Source organism: Balaenoptera physalus (assembly GCF_965194825.1).
Source record: "Balaenoptera physalus genome assembly, chromosome: 2".
Lineage (NCBI taxonomy): Eukaryota > Metazoa > Chordata > Mammalia > Artiodactyla > Balaenopteridae > Balaenoptera > Balaenoptera physalus.
Window position 1 is genome coordinate 14,292,060 of NC_138883.1, and position 24,688 is coordinate 14,316,747.

The following is a 24,688-nucleotide window of genomic DNA, read 5'->3' on the forward strand; positions in this document are numbered from 1 at the left end:
TCCAGGAGAGAATTTTATAGTTAGCTATTAGTCCATCCACACCTTGACAGTGGGCTCTAAAGTGGGTGGAGTGCTTGCATACTAGGAAGGTGGAAAAATCATTTGTTAGTAGGGGTGGAGAGGAGCAGAAAGAAAGTAGAACTTCTTTGTGTATTTATATATTGACCAAAAAACCCCCCGAAGCTTTATTAATATTTAACATGGATGCTGGTGTTCTCCCATGGTCTGTATTTCATCAGACATGGATTACAAATGGTCCTTGAGTTGTCTGGAGAGTAGAGTTGGGTTGATCAGTGGTGGCCCCTCCTTCGTTTGTTTTCAAAGTTATAGACCCATGTTGCAGTTCACACACACCTGATAAAGTAGATTTAAAGATTATATTATGTTTTCTTTATAAACTATTTCTGACAAAATGGGCAAGTGGCTTAAAAGCAGTTTCCGTTAGGAAACTGCAGATTGAAAGTAGTAAGAATAGTGTAAGCACATGCTTGCAGAGAAAATTGCAGAGTTGCCTCTTCTCGGACTGCTAACATGAGTTCCTCATCAACCCTGTTACCAGGTGTGTTAATTAGGGTTTCGTACAGCAGTAAGAGCCAGAAAACCCAAAACAACAAAGCTCAAAAAAGAGAGCAATAAACACAGGAGAGTCCAGGGCTGATTTGATGGCAACACAGTTGTGAAGGACCCAGATTCCTCCCCTCTTGTTGTTTGGCTGCCTCAGCATCTGGCTTCTCCCTCTTGCTTCAAGATGGCTCCCAAGGTTTCAGCCATCACACCTGAATTCCAGCTAGGTAGGCTGAAAGGGAGCAGAAGATATGCCCCTCTTTTTAAGGCTATCCATTATTTCTTCCTACATCCCAGTGACCAAAGCTTCGTTCCAAGGCCACGAGTAGCTACAAGGGGGAGGTGGGTCTGGAAAATGTAGTCCCTGCTTTGGGCAGTCATGTGCACTCAAATGGAGTTTCTGATACTGGGGAAGAAGGAGAGAACAGATATTGGGGGACATCTGGCAGGTGTTCCCATGTGGATAAAAGTAATTTCATGAAATCTGACCGGAAGCCAGCCCTGCCCAGTAGAAATTATCAAGCAGGTTATTTGAAATAAGGATCTGCACTCACTGTCGTTAACAGTGACATATATGAAATTCTTTTGCTGCATCATTTGCAAGCAGATTATTGAGCAAGCTATTGAAGAGCGAAGGAGTTCAAGCCAGGCGCAGACAAAGTGCCCGAGGACAGTTATTACTTAGGTGATCCCAGAACATCAAGACCTTTAAAATATAGTAGCATCCTTGTGTACACTTTGTGATGAGAAGAGTAATGGAAGTCAATGTATTTCTACCACATGGTGGTGGTTTTTCACAAAAAGAATTACTTCATTTTACTTTTACAAAAAGACACGTGTCGGTCTTCCCTGGTAGCACAGTGGTTAAGAATCTGCCTGCCAATGCAGGGGACACGGATTCGAGCCCTGGTCTGGGAAGATCCCACATGCCGCGGAGCAACTAAGCCCGTGCGCCACAACTACTGAGCCTGTGCTCTAGAGCCCACGAGCCACAGCTACTGAGCCTGTGCACCACAACTACTGAAGCCGGTGTGCTTAGAGCCTGTGCTCCACAATAAGAGAAGCCACCGCAATGAGAAACCCGTGCACCGCAACGAAGAGTAGCCCCCACTCACCGCAACTAGAGAAAGCCCGTGCACAGCAATGAAGACCTAATGCAGCCAAAAATAAATAAATTAAATAAATTTAAAAAAAAAAAAAAAAGGACAAGTGTCCAAATTTGCTGACCGTTTTGTGTTAAGTGGTTTCAGGAGATGCCCCCTTGTACCACATGTGTAATTTTGAAAAATCCACTTAAATATAGCCGTTCAAGGTAGAAGCAGTCTTTTAACAGTGAGTGGAAAAGTAACTGCTTCTTAAAAGAAACCTACATTATTGGGAGAGCATTTTTGAAAATAGATATTTGGAAATGTGATTCTGTTTTAAAAAATGTGTACACCTATTGAAACCTTCATACCTGCATGTTTAATAAGTTAAAAATGGAATGTTCTAATCTGGTGAGAAAAGTCGTTCAGTGGTTTAAGAAAAAAAAAAAGAAAATGGTCATGAAGAACCTAGGGGCAAGATGGGAATAAAGACACAGACCTACTAGAGAATGGACTTGAGAATGTGGGGAGGGGGAAGGGTAAGCTGTGACAAAGTGAGAGAGTGGCATGGACATATATACACTACCAAACGTAAAATAGATAGCTAGTGGGAAGCAACCGCATAACACAGGGAGATCAGCTCGGTGCTCTGTGACCACCTAGAGGGGTGGGATAGGGAGGGTGGGAGGGAGGGAAGGAGACGCAAGAGGGAAGAGATATGGGAACATATGTATATGTATAACTGACTCACTTTGTTATAAAGCAGAAACTAACACACCATTGTAAAGCAATTATACTCCAATAAAGATGTTAAAAAAAGAAACAAGCAATTCCCAGACTATTTCAGGTTGGGGATTAAAAAAAAAAAAAAAAAAAAAAAAGGTTATGGGTAAGCCTAACTGTGTAGTATATGTATAAAACATTTTTAAAAATTCAAGGGGCTTCCCTGGTGGCGCAGTGGTTGGGAATCCGCCTGCCAATGCAGGGGACACGGGTTCGTGCCCCGTTCTGGGAAGATCCCACATGCCGCGGAGCGGCTAGGCCCGTGAGCCACAACTACTGAGGCTGCGCGTCTGGAACCTGTGCTCTGCAACGGGAGAGGCCGCAACAGTGAGAGGCCCGCGCACCACGATGAAGAGTGGACCCCGCTCACCGCAACTGGAGAAAGCCCTTGCACAGAAACGAAGACCCAACACAGTCAAAAATAAATAAATAAATAAATATAAAAATTAAAAAAAAAAAAAAGTTTCAGTGGTTTGAGAGCACAGTTTTTAAAAGTATACAAATTCAATAGCTTTGATAAGTTTTCAAGAGCAACTAATTGGTATCAGGAGAGATGGATATTTATTAGCTGAATTTCAATTAACAATACCAAAAAAATAATTAAAAAAAAAAAAACCCTTAAGCTTTTTCGTTATCAGAGGATGGAATTAAAAGCAAGGATTCGGTGTCATGATGCCCTTTTCCCATTTAGATCTACATACCTTTGTGAGGTATCTCTGACAGCCGTTAAGACCAAATAGTAAAACAAACTGAAATTGAAATTGCTCAATCACAAAGGATTCAACCGAGATGTTCAGAAATGATAAAGTACGTGAAATCACACTGTTCTTGTTAGATGTTATTAATAATTTCTAGTGATGGCAAAAAGTCATTTGCCATTAATGAATAAAATATTTTTACCTTTAATTCCTTAGAAATTTCTGTATTATATTTTATAATGAACATAACATATTAATATTGTGGCACATGTCCGTATAATCTATACATAAATATATTCATATGCCCACAAATCTTGTACTTCCCAGGATTGCGATCAAAACAGTTTAGAGACTACTACAGTAAACAGCCAAACAAGGCATTTTAGCTAACTGAACATGCCCTGCTTAAAGTCTCATTTGTATTATTATTTATAGCACCACAATCCCTAAACCAGAATAAATGATGCATGATAAGAATTAAATGAAGTTGTGACACCAAAAGAGAGAAAAATATTTCCTCTGAGTGTAAATTGAAGTTGGCCAGAGAAACAGAGATGTCTAACTTCCACATGTCTCTGTTTCAGTGGTACAAATAATTTTCAAGAATAAGGAAAAGAAGGATTTCCCTGGCAGTCCAGTGGTTAAGACTCTGCGCTTCCACTGCAGGGGGCACGGGTTCGATCCCTGGTCGGGAAACTAAGATCCTGCATGCTGTGCGGCGTGGCCAAAAAAAAAAAAAGAAAGAATAAGGAAAAGAAGAGCAGCTGCTGGGGCTGTTAGTGATGATGCAAATTACATAATGTTTCTAAGGTTAGACACTGTGTGAGACGCTTGAATAGCTTTGACTTAATTGACCAGTGTGAATGGAGTTCATTCCCAGGTTCGCAGTTACTCAGAAGAAAGCTGATATATGAAGACCACTATAAAAAGGCAGCCAGGGAGGGAGACTTCCAATAAGACCAGAGTCAGCTGTGGTTTGAATGATGAAAGAAGTTTTCACCATCTTCAATTCTTAGATTGCCAGATTCTTCCCAAAGAAACTTCTAAGACCAAGAGTAGCCTCTTTCAGAAGGCTTGTGATACTTGCTCGTATCACACCTTCATTTTATAAGACAAACCAACCAACCACAACAATAAAACCAGCTAAACACCCAAAACAAACCTTCCAGAAAGACAGACTTGAGGCATAAGGCATCAAAGAATCATTTCATCTTGTAACTTGATGGAAACACTGGAGTATCATTCATTAAATCTGAGGGCTTTACAAGAAGTAAATGAGATATGTTTATAAAGTTTGTGAATTGTTGCCTAACTACTCTGGTGGTGTTTACTTTTAGCGATTTTTTCATGAATAAAAGCAACGTGGTTTTAAAAAAATACGTATATTGTCAGTATTCGTAATATTCATAAACTGTTCTGCTATCATAACCTTTTTTAAAAAATCTTAGTTCTGTAGTTAAATGGATTCAAAGCTCACCTCCAGGCTTTAGTTTCTGCTAAGCTGAAGTCTATCCTCTAGGTAGGGATCAGAACTATATTCCCTGGTGTCTTCCATGTTCGACAATGTTTATCTGAGCCATTGTCCTTGAATAAAAACATATAATAGATTGAACATTAACATTTTAAAAAAATTAATTAATTTAGGGGCTTCCCTGGTGACACAGTGGTTAGGAATCCACCTGCCAATGGAGGGGACACGGGTTCGAGCCCTGGTCTGGGAAGATCCTACATGCTGCAAAGAAACTAAGCCCACGAGCCACAACTGCTGAAGCCTGAGCGCCTAGAGGCCTTGCTCCGCAACAAGCGAAGCCACTGCAAGGAAAAGCCCGCACACCACAGCAAAGAGTAGCCACCGCTCACCGAAACTAGAGAAAGCCCGTGCGCAGCAATGAAGACCCAACGTAGCCAAAAATAACTTATTTTTTATTTGTGGCGTGCAGGCTCAGTATTGTGGCTCGTGGGTTTAGTTGCTCCGCGGCCTGTGGGATCTTCCCAGACCAGGGCTCGAAGCTGTGTCCCCTGCATTGGCAGTAGGATTCTCAACCACTGTGCCACCAGGGAAGTCCAAACATTAACGTCTTTGAATCACATTCTTTTTCTTTGAAAATGCTGATTGTGCTTTTGTTGGAAGTCCTTTTAAATTGTTTAATTTCTATTTCTTTTGCTCAAATTGTTCACCGTGTTTCTCAGTATAACTTCAGCAGTGTCTTTTCTCCTTTGTGCTGTGTCCAATGTGGCTTTGTTGTTGTTGTTGTTATGGGTTTTTTAAAAAATATCTTCATTGGAGTATAATTGCTTTACAATGTTGTGTTAGTTTCTGCTGTATAACAAAGTGAATCAGCTATACATATACATATATCCCCATGTCTCTTCCCTCTTGCGTCTCCCTCCCTCCCACCCTCCCTATCCCACCCTTCTAGCTGGTCACAAAGCACTGAGCTGATCTCCCTGTGCTATGCGGCTGCTTCCCACTAGCTATCTATTTTACATTTGGTAGTGTATATATGTCCATGCTACTCTCTCACTTCATCGCAGCTTACCCTTCCCCCTCCCTGTGTCCTCAATCCATTCTCTACGTCTGCATCTTTATTCCTGTCCTGCCCCTATGTTCATCAGAACCATTTTTTTTTTAATTCCATATATATGTGTTTGCATATGATATTTGTTTTTCTCTTTCTGACTTACTTCACTCTGTATGACAGACTCTAGGTCCATCCACCTCACTACAAATAATTCAGTTTTGTTTCTTTTTATGGCTGAGTAATATTCCATTGTATATATGTGCCACATCTTCTTTATCCATTCATCTGTCGATGGACACTTAGGTTGCTTCCGTGTCCTGACTATTGTAAATAGTGCTACAGTGAACATTGTGGTACATGTCTCTTTTTGAATTATGATTTTCTCAGGGTATATGCCCAGTAGTGGGATTGCTGGGTCATACGGTAGTTCTATTTTTAGTTTTTTAAGGAACCTCCATACTGTTCTCCATAGTGGCTGTATCAATTTACATTCCCACCAACAGTGCAAGAGGGTTCCCTTTTCTCCACACAGTCTCCCACATTTATTGTTTGTAGATTTTTTGATGATGGCCATTCTGACTGGTGTGAGGTGATACCTCATTGTAGTTTTGATTTTCATGTCTCTAATGATTAGTGATGTTGAGCATCCTTTCCTGTGTTTGTTGGCAATCTGTATATCTTCTTTGGAGAAATGTCTTTAGGTCTTCTGCCCATTGTTGGATTAGGTTGTTTGTTTTTTTTGATATTGAGCTGCACGAGCTGGTTGTAAATTTTGGAGATTAATCCTTTGTCAGTTGCTTCATTTGCAAATATTTTCTCCCATTCTGAGGGTTGTCTTTTGGTCTTGTTTATGGTTTCCTTTGCTGTGCAAACGCTTTTAAGTTTCATTATGTCCCATTTGTTTATTTGTGTTTTTATTTCCATTTCTCTAGGAGGTGGGTCAAAAAGGATCTTGCTGTGATTCATGTCTAAGAGTGTTCTTCCTATGTTTTCCTCTGAGAGTTTTATTGTGTCTGGTCTTATATTTAGGTCTTTAATGCATTTTGAGCTTATTTTTGTGTATGGTGTTAGGAAGTGTTCTAATATCATTCTTTTACATGTAGCTGTCCAGTTTTCTCAGCACCACTTATTGAAGAGGCTGTCTTTTCTCCATTGTATATTTTTGCCTCCTTTATCAAAGATAAGGTTACCATAGGTGCGTGGGTTTATCTCTGGGCTTTCTATCCTGTTCCATTGATCTATATTTCTGTTTTTGTGCCAGTACCATATTGTCTTGATTACTGTAGCTTTGTAGTATAGTCTGAAGTCTGGGAGCCTGATTCCTCCAGCTCCGTTTTTCTTTCTCAAGATTGCTTTGGCTATTCGGGGTCTTTTGTGTTTCCATACAAATTGTGAAATTTTTTGTTCTAGTTCTGTGAAAAATGCCATTGGTAGTCTGGTAGGGATTGCATTGACTCTGTAGATTGCTTTGGGTAGTATAGTCATTTTCACAGTGTTGATTCTTCCAATCCAAGAACATGGTATCTCTCTCCATTTGTTTGTATCATCTTTAATTTCTTTCATCAGTGTCTTATAGTTTTCTGCATACAGGTCTTTTGTCTCCTTAGGTAGGTTTATTCTTAGGTATTTTATTCTTTTTGTTGCAATGGTAAATGGGAGTGTTTCCTTCATTTCTCTTTCAGATTTTTCATCATTAGTGTATAGGAATGCAAGAGATATCTGTGCATTAATTTTGTATCCTGCTACTTTACCAAATTCATTGATTAGCTCTAGTAGTTTTCTGGTAGCATCTTTAGGATTCTCTATGTATAGTATCATGTCATCTACAGCTTACTTCTTTTCCGATTTGGACTCCTTTTATTTCTTTTTCTTCTCTGATTGCTGGGGCTAAAACTTCCAAAACTATGTTGAGTAACAGTGGTGAGAGTGGGCAACCTTGTCTTCTTCCTGATCTTAGTGAAAATGGTTTCAGTTTTTCACCACTGAGAATGATGTTGGCTGTGGGTTTGTCAAATATGGCCTTTATTATGTTGAGGTAAGTTCTCTCTAGGCCTACTTTCTAGAGCGTTTTTATCATAAATCAGTGTTGAATTTTGTTGAAAGCTTTTTCTGCATCTATTGAGATGATCATATGGTTTTTATCCTTCAACTTGTTAATATGGTGTATCACACTGATTGATTTGCATATATTGAAGAATCCTTGCATTCCTTGCATAAACCCCACTTGATCATGGTGTATGATCCTTTTAATGTGCTGTTGGATTCTGTTTGCTAGTATTTTGTTGAGGATTTTTGCATCTATGTTCATCAGGGATACTGGCCTGTAGTTTTCATTTTTTGTGACATCTTTGTCTGGTTTTGGTATCAGGGTAATGGTGGCCTCATAGAATGAGTTTGGGAGTGTTCCTCCCTCTGCTATCTTTTGGAAGAGGTTGAGAAGAATAGGTGTTAGCTCTTCTCTAAATGTTTGATAGAATTAGCCTGTGAGGCCATCTGGTCCTGGGCTTTTGTTTGTTGGAAGATTTTAAATCACAGTTTCAATTTCAGTGCTTGTGATTGATCTGTTTATATTTTCTATTTCTTCCTGGTTCAGTCTTGGAAGGTTGTGCTTTTCTAAGAATTTGTCCATTTCTTCCAGGTTGTCCACTTTATTGGCATGTGGTTGCTTGTAGTGATCTCTCCTGATCCTTTGTATTTCTGCAGTGTCAGTTGTTACTTCTCCTTTTTCATTTCTAATTCTGTTGATTTGAGTCTTCTCCCTTTTTTTCTTGATGAGTCTGGCTAATGGTTTATCAATTTTGTTTATCTTCTCAAAGAACCAGCTTTTAGTTTTATTGATCTTTGCTATCGTTTCATTTCTCTTTCATTTATTTCTGATCTGATCTTTATGATTTCTTTCCGTCTGCTAACTTTGGGGGTTTTTTGTTCTTCTTTCTCTAATTGCTTTAGGTGTAAGTTTAGGTTGTTTATTTGAGATGTTTCTTGTTTCTTGAGGTAGGATTGTATTGCTATAAACTTCCCTCTTAGAACTGCTTTTGCTGCATTCCATAGGTTTTGGGTCATCATGTTTTCACTGTCATTTGTTTCTAGGTAGTTTTTGATTTCCTCTTTGATTTCTTCAGTGATCTCTTGGTTATTTAGTAGTGTATTGTTTAGCCTCCATGTGTTTGTAGTTTTTACACATATTTTCCTGTAATTGATATCTAGTCTCATAGTGTTGTGGTTGGAAAAGATGCTTGATACGATTTCAGTTTTCTTAAATTTACCAAGGCTTGATTTGTGTCCCAAGATATGATCTATCCTGGAGAATGTTCCATGAGCACTTGAGAAGAAAGTATATTCTGTTGTTTTTGGATGGAATGTCCTATAAATATCAATTAAGTCCATCTTGTTTAATGTGTCATTTAAAGCTTGTGTTTCCTTATTTATTTTCATTTTGGATGATCTGTCCATTGGTGAAAGTGGGGTGTTAAAGTCTTCAAGTATTATTGTGTTACTGTCGATTTCCCCTTTTATGGCTGTTAGCATTTGCCTTAAGGTTTGAGGCAAATGCTCCTACGTTGGGTGTGTAAATATTTCCAATTGTTATATCTTCTTGATTTGATCCCTTGATCATTATGTAGTGTCCTTCTTTGTCTCTTGTAATGGTCTTTATTTTAAAGTCTGTTTTGTCTGATATGAGAATTGCTACTCCAGCTTTCTTTTGATTTCCATTTGCATGGAATATCTTTTTCCATCCCCTCACTTTCAGTCTGTATATGTCCCTAGGTCTGAAGTGGGTCTCTTGTAGACAGCATATATACAGGTCTTGTTTTTGTATCCATTCAGTCAGGCTATGTCCTTTGTTTGGAGCATTTAATCCATTTACATTTAAGGTAATTATCAATATACATGTTCCTATTACCATTTTCTTAATTGTTTTGGGTTTGTTATTGTAGGTCTTTTCCTTCTCTTGTGTTTCCTGCCTAGAGAAGTTCCTTTAGCATTTGTTGTAAAGCTGGTTTGGTGGTGCTGAATTCTCTTAGCTTTTGCTTGTCTGTAAAGGTTTTAATTTCTCTGTTGAATCTCAGTGAGTTCCTTGCTGAGTAGAGTTATCTTGGTTTTAGGTTTTTCCCTTTTATCACTTTAAATATGTCTTGCCACTCCCTTCTGGCTTGTAGTTTCTGCTGAAAGATCAGCTGTTAACCTTATGCAATTCCCTTGTATGTTATTTGTTGCTTTTCCCTTGCTGCTTTTAATATTTTTTCTTTGTATTTAATTTTTGATAGTTTGATTAATACGTGTCTTGGCATGTTTCTCCTTGGATTTATTCTGTATGGGACTCTCTGTGCTTCCTGGAGTTGATTGACTATCTCCTTTCCCATGTTAGGGAAGTTTTCAACTATAATCTCTTCAAATATTTTCTCAGACCCTTTCTTTATCTCTTCTTCTTCTGGGACTCCTATAATTCGAATGTTGGTATGTTTAATGTTGTCCCAGAGATCTCTGAGACTGTCCTCAATTGTTTTCATTCTTTTTTCTTTATTCTGCTTTGCGGTAGTTATTTCCAATATTTTATCTTCCAGGTCACTTATCCGTTCTTTTGCCTCATTTATTCTGCTATTGATTCCTTCTAGAGAATTTTTAATTTCATTTATTGTGTTGTTCATCATTGTTTGTTTGCTCTTTAGTTCTTCTGGGTCCTTGTTAAATGTTTCTTGTAGTTTCTCCATTCTGTTTGCAAGATTTTGGATCATCTTTACTATCGTTACTCTGAATTATTTTTCAGCTGGCTGCCTATTTCCTCTTCATTTGTCTGGTCTGGTGGGTTTTTGCCTTGCTCCTTCATCTGCTGTGTGTTTCTCTGTGTTCTCATTTTGCTTAACTTACTGTGTTTGGGGATCTCCTTTTTGCAGGCTACAGGTTTGTAGTTCCCGTTGTTTTTGGTGTCTGCCCCCAGTGGGTAAGGTTGGTTCAGGGGCTTGTGTAGGCTTCCTGGTAGAGGGGACCGGTGCCTGTGTTCTGGTGGGTGGGGCTGGATCTCGTCTTTCTGGTGGGCACGGCTGCATCCGGTGGTGTGTTTTGTGGTGTCTGTGAAGTTAGTATGGTTTTAGGCACCCTCTCTGCTAATGGGTGGGGTTGTGTTCCTGTCTTGCTAGTTGTTTGGCATGGGGTGTCCAGCACTGGAGCTTGCTGGCCGTTGAGTGGAGCTGGGTCTTAGCGTTGAGACGGAGATCTCTGGGAGAGCTCTTGCCGATTGATATTATGTGGGGCCTGGAGGTCTCTGGTGATCCAGTGTCCTGAACTCAGCTCTCCCACCTCACAGGCTCAGGCCTGACACCAGGCAGGAGCACCAAGACCTTTTTCGGAAGTCTGAGGTCTTCTGCTAGCGTTCAATAGGTGTTCTGTAGGAGTTGTTCCACATGTAGATGTATTTTTGATGTATTTGTGGGGAGGAAGGTGATCTCCATGTCTTACTCCTCCGCCATCTTGAAGCACTCCCTCTGTTATGGTTTTATTTTCTCCTTACGTTTCTTTCTTGAGCTATATCTACTGATGTTTCATTTCATTTTGTTATTTTGCTGTATCTTGTTATTTTATAGTATCTCCCCAAAGCCTTTCTGTATCTACTTTCATCTCTCATTTTATGGAGGTGTTTGCTTTATTGGGAGAAGTAGTTTTTGAGGTTTTATTTTTAATGGTTGATTGCTTGGGGGCTGCTAATTATAGCTTTTTTCATGTAAATTAAGAAAGCAAGTTTTCTACTGAGGGATGGGTTTTGAGGAATGTTTCTTTCTTAAACCAAGAGGTGATATCTTATGTAAAAAACAAAAATTGGTACTACTTTATATTACCTCTAAAGATATTTTTAAAAAGGCTTAATGTTTTTAAATTTTGAGATTCCTTTCAGTGTTTAAAACTTACAACGTTGCTTTCCACTTAGAGCTGATAATCATGACTTGTGTACCTGGGCACTAAAATAACTGAAGCTAATAAATATCATGGATGACGTTTCATTATTATTAAGAAATTCTCAGGAAATTCTATTCTTGAAGAACTTTCTCTTTTTTTGTCCTACCCACTACAAATGGCAGAAGTTTAAGAGGTACGAGAACTGAGTAGCGCTGTTTGTCCAGTGGAATGAATCTGAGCTAACAGGCTGTTTCTAGCACTGAAAGTTTAAAACAAAAAACATCTTTTCTTCTTTAATACTAATAGAACATAATAAAAACCTTGTAGTACTTTTTTATTTTCTTAAACATTCAAAAATCTTTAGTAAATCTAAAAAGTAGTTAAAACTGTTTAACCTGGCTCTCCAACATCTGGTCCGCTTCCCAAACTCATCTTTCATTCATCGTCCCAAATTCCTGTATTTCCCTTTGCATAATGCTTGTTCCTTTGAATATGTGATGTGTATTTATACTGCATTCTGTTGCTCTTGCCGGCAATGCTTTTCTCTACTTCTTACCTGTCCAAATTAGACCTATCTTTCAAGGTCCTGCTCAATAAACACACACAAAAAAATCTTTTTTTCTTTACATTGAACAGCCTTTTCTCCTTTCTCTGAAATTTAATAGTACTATGGTTGTGTAATTTTTTCAATCATCTACTCAATAAACAAAAATACAGTGTTTACGATTATCTCCATAAAATACTACAAGCTCTTTGAGGTTACAAATTTATCTGTAACTTTCACCGTCCTCAGCATGTTGCCTTATGCATTCTAGTTACTTAATAATTGTTGGTCCATTGTCACTTACTCCAAATATCCAGTAACAGTAAAATCCTCACTTATAATTTTCTTATGGTTTTAATTTCTTATAATCTAGGCAAGAATCCTTTAAAGTGCAATCAGGAGCTTTCTAACCACATGTGGCTTTGCCTTCTCTTTTTCTCATTCTACATGTGATTTTTATGAATTAATCTCTGATGGCCTCTCTTTGTTTTTTTTCTTTTAGAGACATTTTCAGTTCATGATTTAACCCCAGCTGTTGTCAGGGAGCTGGCTTAATGTGCTCTCGTGACTTCGCCCACCGTCAGCACCCTGTGGTATTTCTGGCTGGTGTTTTTCTCTGTGTGGGTATGTTTGCGTCTCCATGCCTAGGAGCCTTCTCCATCTCATTGTAAGCGCTGAGATTTGCACTTTCTTACTGCCTGTCAATTGGCAAAAAGCTCTGGGTAGCTGCTTCTGCTTTCCAGCCATATGAAATGAAACATGGGTGTGCAGAAGGCCCACCAGTGTCCAAGACTCTGAGTGCAGGTGGATTGCCAGATAGTAATGTAATGAGGAAATACTGACATACCAAAATGCTCTCCAGTCAGAACTGGAGACATTTAAAGTGATATCTGATATTTTTGGTCTAAGAATCTCATTCTTCGTATTACATGGAGATGGTCAAAAAACACAGAATATCTAACTCTCCTTTTGGGATTATTAAAAATTGGTTGAGAATAAGAGCATCATGACTTGTTGGATAGTGTATTTTCATTGCCAGAGTGTCAGTGGTGTAGGGGCTTAAGAATGCAATTTTAAAAGGGAGTTATGGGTACCCTCTTGATAGAAAGATCACATATGCCTTTTATCACAGCTATTGTGGGGGAAAGGGGCCTCATGAGCTTGGGTAACGTGAAGTAACATGTTAATGGAAGAGTCTTTTAGAACCAAGGAGCCCAGAGGAAAGTGATATAAGATAGAATGTATTTTTTCAGATCATTTGCATCTCTTTTGAAGTGTTCTTCTTCACTGTGCTCTTTAGCTTCTTATAATTCCTTTCGGCTGGCAGCCAACTTGTTGCATATCATTGTCTTGGACAGTCTCTAACTGGAGAAAGTTTCCCAATCATTATTCTGTGCTTCAGAATGATCATCTTATAAATGTAGTCAGGTGACCTCACCAAGATCTCAGTTATTATAGTGAGTACCTACTTTGGGGAATATGATTGTTGATCTGTAAGTATCTACATGCTTCTGTGTATAGAAAAGTATAAAAGAGACTAGAAATTGTATCTGATTCTTTGTGACTATAGGTAGATAGCTGTTACCAGCTGTACCTAGTGTGTGAGTGTAGTGACCAAATAAGTAGATTTCTTGAGTTTCCAATTTTTATTTCATCAATTTTTGTATCTTCCCTGCAATGATAATGCCTTGGTTTTTATTTCAGTGTTTATGTTTCAAAATTTTATTGTCAGAGATTCCCATTTCTGTTTATTTTCTTGCATGTGATCACTGAATGGGGAATATGAATATGTGTAAGCTTTTCAAACTGACCTCAGAATTTCTCCTCTCTGGGGACTTTCACATGTAATATGTTAAATACAACTGTACTTTAAAAATCCAGCTATAGAAATAATTATATGCTAATCATTTTAAGAAAATGTCAGTTTTTCAGAGGGTTCTTGACTGATTTTGCTCCATGAACGAAAATATATCCTTGCATTTGAGGATGGTCTTTTTTTACCAGTATAAATTTTAGAATTGGTGTTGCAGGAATTGAAGCTCAGAAACTGGACCAGAAAACAAGTAGAGAAGAATAATGACTTCATTACATAGATTTTCAAACAGAATGTGTTATTTTGGTTTCTTCAGTTAAGCTAATTAGTTCCTGTTAACAAGGATGTATTATTTGATTGGAAGAAATATTTAATCTCTTTCACATTCCAGATGTCCAGATTTTGTAGTCTTTTCTTAGGTTAAACCCATCCAGATGCAAATTCTATTCCTCCTTCAAGGTCCAGCTTTTAAAAAAATATTTCTTATCTTGAAAGCTGGCCCTACCCTACACCCTACCCAACCCCTCTCTACCCCAAAAAGGAACTTGTCTCCTCCTTCTGCTTGAAACTCCTAATCTGTCATAAATATCTTTCTTCTTTATGCTTATACATAGGTATTTGCATACATCAATTATTTCTAGTTTTAGAACGTGAGCTTAATATAAACAGGCACAAGTGGGATATTTATGGGAGTACAGAACTCCCGTAGCACAGTTTTGTACGTGTCAAGTAAGTGACTGAATTTTATATAAATGAATGGCTTATGTAGCGAACAGGCTTTCACCAAAACCTCTCAGGCCTGCACTCTCCTCATCTCAGACATGAGGGGGTTGTGCTTCTTCTTGTTCCAGAACCGACTGGTGGGGTTATCTATCATGGAGGGTGGCATGGCAGTCTCCTTGATTTTCTCTGCGTCTCCCAGATAATATTCAGAATCCACCACCATGTGAATACAGATGTGATCTGTCAGTGTGACAAAGACTGCTCTCAAGAGAAAATTACTGGGCTGACAGCTCTCCAACCCTGGGTTTAGTTTTTGAGATGTCACTATAACAAGTGTTATGGTCAACGTTTCCAATTCCTCATCTACATATATGGTAGAATACACTGTTCTCGCTGTAATAGCATGAGGACTATTTTTCTTTTAATCCAGCTGTCACATAAGAAACTGCTGCCATGGTTTCTTTCTTGTGGCCAAATGTTGCTAACCCTTTCAGTCATCCTTGAAGTTAGCGATAGGCGCACATCATGCATGTATTCATGCCATTTGCCTTTGTAGAAGGAGGAATGTGTTTCTTACATTTTTCTTTTGTAGTCGATAGCTAACTTCTGGGTGGAAATTTTGATAATACTGTGTGTTGTATTTAAAAAATAAGAAAAACTTGTATTTAATAAAAGAAATTTTTATTTTATAGGAGATAATTAAATCAACATTGTTTTAAGATGTCACCAAAAAAAAATAGGCTCAGCATTAAGAGTTTCACTACAAAGTTTCAGTTGTCCCCCTTAGATATAGCTTAAAAAATCAAGTCCAAGGGCTTCTAATGCTATGTTTTTATCTATGGCATACCGACCTATGAGTTTGCGACCTCACGTCTAGCCATCTTGTCTGCCGTCCTCCTACCCGTGCATTCTCTTCCATCAGGCTACCTTGAAGAGATACATCCTTGTCATTCAAAGCTCCAGAGACCAGCAGCATCAGCATTAGGGAACTTGTTAGCAATGATGAGCAATGCCTAATCTCAGGCCTCACTCCAAACGTACTGAATCAGATGTGTTTAATGTGATCCCTGGGTGATCCATATGCACTTATTAAAGTTTGAAAATCACTGGTCCACCCTCCTCGTTCAATTTTGGATAATGAGAGTAAATTAGCATTACTTTTTAATGTTACCTCTTGACTTCAGTAACTTTTCATCCCCTGCCAGATAACGCCCAGACTCCTTAGCCTGACATACAAGGCCCCTCCACACACAGACCTGGAGTGCCCAGATCAAAGATTCTAATCCACTGTTCTGATTTACTTGCTGTGTTCTGATCCTATCTCATTTCTCTTCCATTGCCCTCTCACCTCCTCTCCTGACTTCCCCATCCACATATCTACTGGTATCCATTCCTTTGAACTTAGCTGAACTCTCTCTTCTAGGGAGCCTTCCCTGATCACTCCAGCTCACAAAATTTCCTTTTTCTTCCTTAGAACTTCTGTAGCACTTGTGAGAGTATTGCATCTAATAATAGTAACCACAGTAACACTGGCAACTGACATTTGCTGAGTATTTACTATGTACCGGACCCTGGTCTGAAGGAGTCTTCTTAGGAACCTCCTGGGTTAGGCTCTGTCTGTCTCCATTTTACAGATGAGGACAAAGCTTAGAGAGGTCAAAGGACTTGCTTGATGCTGCTGCCTGCTGAGTAACAGAACGAAGATTTGCTTGTGCTCTTAATCACTGTAATAGTCCCTTCTCACTTCTTCTAACAGCATGGATGTCCTGAGAGTAGGAACCAGGCATGCTTTTGCATCCCCACAATGCCTGCCATAAACCTAAGTAAGGCATGTTCACTCTGCCTGGAAGTGTTCTTGGTAAACCAGTTGCACAATTATATAGCTTTTCCCTGTTCATATGAATTGGTTTGGTTTGGATTGTTACATTTGAGATTTCATTTGATTATCTGCACATAAATGAAAGGAACTATTTACAAAAATGTACAAAAGGAAACTGATGCAGCCTTTTATCACATGAAACGGTAGCAGGCATTCCAGATCACGTTGCTTTGATAGGAACCCTTGTGTTTTGCGTGTTGCCTTTGGAATTATATCACAATAGCGAAAGATTTTGCCAAATCAACTGGAAAAGCAAAAAATGTTTAAAATTGACCAATGAGGTTTCATCACTTTAGCTGGGGTGGGAGTGCTAAGCTGAACTTATGATTGTCTTCTTTACAAGGCAGGATTATGCTTTGATTCACTTGTAAGACCCTTTTGATCAGTTGTTGTGAGTTTAGCATCATCTTTTACCATTTCCAGCTTGTCAGTATTGTCTGCTCATCTTCCCTCCTTGGTTGCAACCTGCTGCTGGAGAAGATCAGGGCCAAGTAGGAATTCAGTGCACTACAGGCTTCGAGTGGCATCTCTTTCTTCCTGCACTTTCCCTCACCCTGCCTGTCCCTGTTCCTAAGCTGACCCCAGGAGAGGCGGAACAGGCACTAATACTGTTAACCGTAACTTTCCCGCCCCTCCCTCCTGCCTGTCGCTCACCTTTCCCTTCCCTCCCCCCAAAAGGACCAAGAATGGTACAATCTCAGGACTGGTTCCTAGTGGCTAAACATGGCTGCTGGACCCTCACGTGACCCCACCTTCTTCCTCCCCTGCTATATCCCCCACATCTCCCCCCTCTGTTCTCTTCAGCTGCGACTAAGCCCCAAGATGCTGACACCACTTTCCCCTCCTTACCTTCACTTCTAACCCAGGCCTTGGGCTGAGCCTCCATCCAGGGCCCCCGCCGTGGTTCTGACCTGCCCGCGGTCCTGTACTGCAGGCTCTTGAGTGTGCGCTAGTCCTCGGAGCTGCTCCTCGCCGATCTGAGACCTGGAGCGAGCTTTCCCTTTGTCTTCTTTCTGTGATGCATCTACCTTCTCCTCCAAACACACCACACTCAATACTCTCCCTCTCCGTCTCCCAGCAAGTGTCATGTCTGAGAGATCTCAGAGCTCTGTGTCCACCTTCCTGGCTCCTTTTGCTTTGATCCCAGCTGCCTGCCTTGATTCTCCTGGCTGCCTATCCCGGGATGGAACCAAGTTCTCAGGTCAGGCAGACACTGCTGTGCCTACTTGACCAAAGTGTTTAGACCACCCACATCCATCTTCTGTACACAGTTCCCCAGCCCTGGTCCTGTGTCATTCCAGAATGCTTTCCTTTTCATGCTGAAATCATCCAGGAGAATTTAGCTCATCTGTTTTCAGTTCCCTTTTTCAGGGATGGCAAATCGTTGGCATGTGTGCTACCACCTTCACCTCCGTATACCTGTGGCCTACACTCTTCTGATGAGACTCAGAATTCTTCTTGGTATAACACCCCAAGCCAGTTCACTAGCGTGTCACACACCATGGGATTGACTTGCTCTCCGTCACATTTGTACCAAACCTTTCCTACTGCTGTGCATTGCAGGTGACCTTGCCTTCTGTTTCATGGACAGGGTCATGGCCTCTGCCTGGGTTTCCTCTTCACCTCCAGAGTTCTGTTTTCCTTCAATTCTGTTTCTAGTTTTTTTCTTTTTTTCTTTTTTCTAGTTCCTCCCCTTGTTCTTGTCTCATCCCCTTCCCTTCTTCTAAGACCTTTCTCCATCAGTCACTCCCTCTCCTGTTTATAACTAACATCCCTGCCTGCAGATATACTTCAGTCTCCGCAGCCTAGAAAGCTACTCCTCATACCTAAGTTCCTCTAGGCTGCCCCCCTCTCCTTTTTCTAAGTTTTTATTTTTGCCAACTAGCTACTCAAGGCACTCAGCACTCTGCCTGGGACCCTGTCCTTGATGCTTGCTCCTCCCCAGCTTTTGTGACACCATGCCAACCCAGTGCCAATGACGGCAGTTCCCATTCATTAAACACCTGCTAGTATTACCTTGCTGACTTGATGCAGTGATCTACACATCAGCTGTTATGCATACCTATTCTACAGGTAAAGCTGAGCACCTTTATTGCTAATCTCAAGCCAAACTGGACTTAGACTTCTCAATCATTTTATCTTTTGGTTAAAGAAGAAAAGTCGCAGGAAATTAACAAGTAATCAACATTTTTTTTTTTTAATTTGATGGCAGTCACGTTGCTGGTACTTGTTAACGGACAGATGTTTTTGTTACACCTCAAAATTGTATTTCTTGATTTAAGAATACTGCTGTCTAATAATAGTAGAGTAGACAAAATTTACAGTTAAAATGTCTAAACACACTTAGCTTTAAGTATCATTCAAGAGTCATGTTAAAGAACATGGATAGAAACAACAATAAAAGTTATAAAATGCTTTTCTTAACCCAAGTCTCCTTATTGTTAAGGTTCCTGGTAATCCATTCATGATTTCAAATGGAAATCTTCTCTGCCTTGGAGATGGCATATCAAGGCTCTCATCCAAGGAGAGGAGGGGACAGTAGAAGAGGCTTATTCTTGTTTCCCTTTTTGCAGAAATTTAACTGTCTTTGCTGGAGAGAGAATATTCAATGGATATATGAGTGAAAGAATGAATGAGTAAATAAATGAGCAAAGGAATAGAATGAAGATCAAAGTTCACATGTTGAAATTGTGTGTTAAATTGGGTAGGGCAGCTGCTGGTCCTTAATTTTATCTGGGTTGTTGCAAATTATCTTTACTGGCCTTTAATTGCAGATTTAGAGTCAGAGGCTTTAAAAAATATGAACTTGACTACCCATTTGTGTAGAGATTTAAACTGCTATCATCGTGAAATTATTACAGCAGTTTTAAACTCTTAGCAGAAAGCTTTTAACAGAACTCTGCTATCAGAGTCAAATTTAATGAATTGGATGGAACCTTCTTTTTCTTTCCCTCTTGTACATTGTCTAGTAGAGACGTTTCTGTTGGTGACCAAATTTGTTATAGTGTGGTGCCATTTATTCTGCCTGTTACAAACGTGTCATGACAACAAGTGGCTGGATGTACTTTTCAGAGACAACTTGTATCCACAAATTGGTTGTTTCGGGGAAAAAAATTGGACTTAGTTCTTCAGGAATACTTATTTTCACAAATTAATTCATTGTACAGAAATCAGATTTGAACCCCAAGTGTTCAGTTGTGCTCTCTGTACACCATCCATTGCTAGAGGTGGTTCAATTAAACAGGAAGGAAAGATAAATGGCAGTAAATATTCGTGTGTCACATGGCAGCATTCATCTCTAAGTCAGGAATCTTGATAGAAAAAGCTCAAATTTTTAAAAATGTGAAATTACCTCCTCAGTCGTTTTTATTTCCAATTAAATTAATGTCTTATATAGACACTGTAGACTCACATAGTATTCAATACCATTTAGTTTGCTATCTCTCTCTTAGTTTCTAATTTTCATTGTAGTTCTTAGTCTTTGCTTTTTGAGTATGAGTTTACGGTAGAATAAATCAGATTAGCTTTAGTGGGTAGATTTAGTTTTCTTTAATGACTTAGTAAGCAAAATGTACCTTCTTCTTAAGTGAAAAAGCCAAAGTGGATTATTTTTTATTTGACTAACAAGGAAAGGCATTTCTAATTTTATTTAGTGACTGAAATAAATTACTTTAACATAAATTAAATGTGAAATATATGTATGATCCTCTTTTAATGAACAAAGCAGATTGAGAGCCAAGCAGATTTGTAGTTGATCTCTTTAACCAGTTGGTGGTGCTAAAAACTCTGATAAGAAACTAATTGGAAGGCGAGGAGGTTAACCTGGAGGCTTTCTTAATAAATGTTACTTTATTCATTTTTGAAAAATCAGTGCCAAAAATGTGTGCCCAAATTACTGCATCTTCTAAGCTTAGGAACCAAACCAAGTGTCTCTGATGGACGGCAGAATACATTTCTAATAAACTTCTGTAAAGATGTCATTGGCTCCCATAGGGTTCACATATCGGAAATTGCATGTTTGTATAACGCTTGGCTCCATCCTGGAAATAGCCGTTAACCTGCTGACTGGGGAGTGGAAGTGCGGGCCATAACGTGGGCTCGCACGGTAGATTTAAGAAACATTGTTTTATATTATTACTACTTTTTTTTTTTTTTTTTTACTATTAATGGGCTTTTTAGGGGCTAGGTGTGTTTGTGTAACTTTGTTTTTTAGTGCCCAAGAAGTCCAGTAGAGCAACAGTCTGTTGCTTGAATGTGTCCTGAGATGCAGTCAGAAGAGCACAGAGGCCTTGGAGTCAGGAGCTCAAAGGTCTGAATCTATCAGTCACATCTAACCAAAGTTGTTACTTGTGCTATTCTTGCTTGCGGGATCTTAATTCCCGACCAGGGATTGAGCCCGGGTTCCAGAGGTGAAAGCACCGAGTCCTAACCACTGGACCACCAGGGACTTCCCCTACTTGTGCTATTCTTAAAAATATATACCTTACACAATTATACTTTTCAATTCTGTACTGGCTAAAGCACCTAATTAATAGTGTTTTAGGGTTTTATCATCACACTGAAGCTTTCTTCTAATTTGTTTCAATCTTCCAAACATAGAATATGCTGTGGAAAACTTAATGAAACTATCAATCTTAAAAAGTAAAAAAAAAAAAAGCAAAAAACCCAACAAAATGAACAAACAAACAAAAAACCCATTCTAAACAAATAATCCTAGAACTGATTTTTATAACATAAAGAATATTTAAATTTAAATAATCTTCCTGTTACCTAGATAAGGGCTGCCTATCAATTCAGGAAGGCAGGTTTTGAATATCCCTACATTTTTCATAACTATCACATATCAATTCTCTATAGCTCAGTTTTCCCACCTTGTAAAGCGAGGATCATAACGTCTTTTCCCCAGAGGTGGTGTAAGCTTTAGACGAGGTTCCGGGTGCTTGTTGGGTGTTGTTCTCCCTCCCGTGAGACAGGGACTGTGCCTCCGTTACTTCCGAGCCCCCATGGTATCCTGGACTCAGCCAGGGCCTTAGCACAGGAGGTCCTCTCTGTGTCTGATGACGCCTGGTGATCCACTAGTGAAGAGCTGTTTCTAGTTTGTAAAGTTTCACAAGGGTTTTGTAGACTCACAGACTCACAAAACAGACTCATCTAGTTATACCTGGTTTTCAGATATTTGCCTGTCTATCCCTGGGATATTTATGTGTTGGTCTGAATCTGCCTAAACATGTAAGATTGGAGAAGGGGATATAAGATTTCTGAAAGGTGTAGCAAAGGTGTTACTAAGAGTTTGTTCATCCATCCATTTATTTGTTCCACAAAATTTACTGAGCATGACTCTTCCAGAGATGAGGTCCAGGAAAGCTTCACCATGTCTCTGAGAGCTGCAGACTTCAAGGAGCAGGATGCAGGATTTCCCTGGTGGTCCGGTGGTTAAGAATCCGCCTGCCAATGCAGGGGACACGGGTTTGAGCCCTGGTCCGGGAAGATCCCACATGCCGTGGAGCAACTAAGCCCGTGCGCCACAACTACTGAGCCTGCACTCTAGAGCCTGCGAGCCACAACTACTGAGCCCGCACACCACAACTGCTGAAGCCTGCGCGCCTAGAGCCCGTGCTCCGCAACAAGAGAAGCCACCGCAATGAGAAGCCCGCACACCACAACGAAGAGTAGCCCCTGCTCGCCGCAACTAGAGAAAGCCCGCGAGCAGCAACAAAGACCCAACACAGCCTAAAATAAATAAATAAATAATAAAAAATAAATTAATTATAAGAAAAAAAGAAGCGGGACACTTCCTGTTTGGTAGGAATTGATAGGCAGCCCTTATCTAGGTAACAAGAAGATTATTTAAATTTAAATATTGTTTATATTCTATCATAAAAATCAGTTCTAGGATCATCTGTAACAATTTTTTTTTTTTGTGGCATTTAAAACTCTGATGGTTTCATTAAGTTTTCCAGAGCATATGCTGTGTTTGAAAAATTGAAACAAATCAGAAGAAAGCTTCAATGCAATGGTAATCATAAAACACTATGACTTAGGCACTTTAGCCAGTATAGAATTTAAAAGTATAACTGTGTAAGGTATATATATATATTTTTTTAGGAATAGCACAACTAATATCTTTGGTTAGATCTGATTAATTCAGACCTTTGAGTTTTCAAGATACAGAATCATGGAAGCAGATGGCGGCAGAGACTTTAAAAATCACATCCACCGTCTCTTGTAACATAGCTAAGAAAATGGAAGCTACCTGAACTTCATGGCTTACCCAAGGTTACACAGACCAGGGGTCAAGACTTGGGCCTCCTGACTCCCAATTCAATGCCAAAGCATTAATTTTCCATCCTGACTTCTACAAGATGAGCCATTTTGGGTGTGAATAAAAACGAGTGTATGCTTGTTCAGCCTCAGTAAACTTTCACACAAAACATGGTGTATCATTTCTGCCCAGTTTATCAGAATGAAACCTTGCAGTTTCATTCGGGAGGCAGTTAACTAAGGTGCCCCTACATACGTTTCAGAGCAGAGCAGCGGGAGGGAGCCCACGCCAGGTACGCAACATGCAGTTCTCAGCCAGAGCAGATGAGTGCCAGGACCATACCTGACAGAGGCAGGCAGGGTTTCCATTCGCCGTCTGCCTTGCCTGCGTCTGGTTTCCTGCGAGACGAATGGCATTCTATGCCTCAGGTGTATTAGTAATTTCTGAGTTTGTTCCCCACTCAAGATGACCTCATTGTTCTGTGCTTCTTTTCCATAATTATACAGTAACAGGAAAATAAACCGGCTCTGCATACAGCCCACAGCAGAAATCTTGTGCTCTTTATGTAAGTTTGATTTATAGACGTGTACCGCAGAGCGGAGTGACTATGAAACATTCATCTTCCCATTGCTAGTTGCCATGGAAATCGAGTACACAGAGCAGTGTCATTCCAGTCCTGGTGATGCCTGCAGTAGTTTATTCCTTTGTTGTTCTCGTTTCTTAAGCAACTGCCCAGTATTCTTTCATCATGACAATTAATCATGCACACACGTTTTTGTCTTTCATCTCAAATAGAAAGTACTAAAAATGTATGATAAAATTCGGGAGAATTTAAATATTCTGTGGGTTTAAATATGCATTTGTGATTTTTCCCCCTCAGTCACATTGGAAAAATAGGTCATATTTTTAAAAAAGCACATATTAATGTACAGAGATCTCAATAAAGACAGCAATACAGAAATTTGAGGAGAAAGCATTACTACGCTAAGGAAATCTTAAGGAACTTCAGATTCGCAGGTCTCCCAGTGTTTGGCGCTAAGTCTGCATTTTGGGTAATGCCAACCCCAAAAAAGCCACTGAGCTAGATGTTATCAACTCTCCTTTTGGTTTGTTTTGTTAGTTTCTGTAGGGGTTTGAGCAACCTACATACTTATTGGAGAGGTGTGGTAGATATTAGAGTAGGGACCCTTTTTTCTTTAAAGGCTAATAAAGTTCAAGAATTTTTTTTACAGATTAAGTAAAGGGAATTCTAGTTAGTCTTCCTCATTTTTTTTTTTAAAGAAACCATTTTACCCAGTTTAACCTAGCAGAGTTCATAGTACACACCATGCCCACCATTAATAAGTGCTTGTTGATTATCCACCTTCTTTTATTGGGTTTTATATTTTATTGGTTAAGAGAGCTTGTCTGGGAATAACTCTGTGTGGATCTAAATCCCTGCTCCCTTGCTTGTTGGCTGTGAGACCTCTGAAAAGTATCAATATCTTAACTTGCCTTGGTTTCCTTATCTGTAGAGTGAACAGCTGTAAAATTAAGAAAATCAGGGCTGATTGGGGGCTTCACAGAGATAATCCATGCCACGGGCCTAGTTCTGTGCCTGCCATGGGATAAATGCTCAGGCGGGGGTGGGGTTGGGGTGCTGTTCTGGTGGTGGTGGTGGTTATCCCTGCGAGGATTACAGTACTGCTCGTAGGACTCGGGCTATTCCAGGGAGGATGCCACACCCAGCCCGGGGCTCTGTCCCCAGCATCCAAGTTCACAGATAACTGCCAATGCTTTGTTGGACTTGGGCCGCAGGGACTGGGTCCATCTCAGCACTTTGGATACTAGCATGGTAGCCTAGAGGCATTTACAGTGGTCTTTTGATCTGCAAATGGAGAAGAGAAGGCCGCTGCCCGTGGGCTTGTTTCTCATAACCGGCTG

At 39.7% G+C, this 24,688-nt stretch overlaps 1 protein-coding gene and 1 long non-coding RNA gene across 38 annotated transcripts in view; one reads left to right on the top strand and one right to left on the bottom strand.

Annotated features, from left to right (window-relative positions):
• The window catches only part of EFCAB11 (EF-hand calcium binding domain 11), a 228,639-nt gene that overhangs the window by 18,155 nt on the left and 185,796 nt on the right, over positions 1 to 24,688 (top strand). For 2 of the 37 annotated variants that reach the window (XM_082451431.1, XM_082451449.1), the window contains one exon: positions 21,850 to 23,113. The exons of 28 other annotated variants lie outside the window; for them this stretch is intronic. In XM_082451431.1, coding sequence (XP_082307557.1) covers positions 21,850 to 21,940 — 91 coding nt within the window. In that variant the 3' untranslated portion in view covers positions 21,941 to 23,113. 7 more of the 37 variants (XM_082451432.1, XM_082451450.1, XM_082451433.1 and 4 more) reach the window with 5 other exon arrangements.
• Positions 231 to 23,173, bottom strand: LOC309655801. Its single transcript, XR_014261006.1, has 2 exons — positions 23,108 to 23,173; positions 231 to 354 (listed from the first exon to the last, which is right to left on the bottom strand). It is a non-coding gene; the product is annotated as an uncharacterized lncRNA (long non-coding RNA).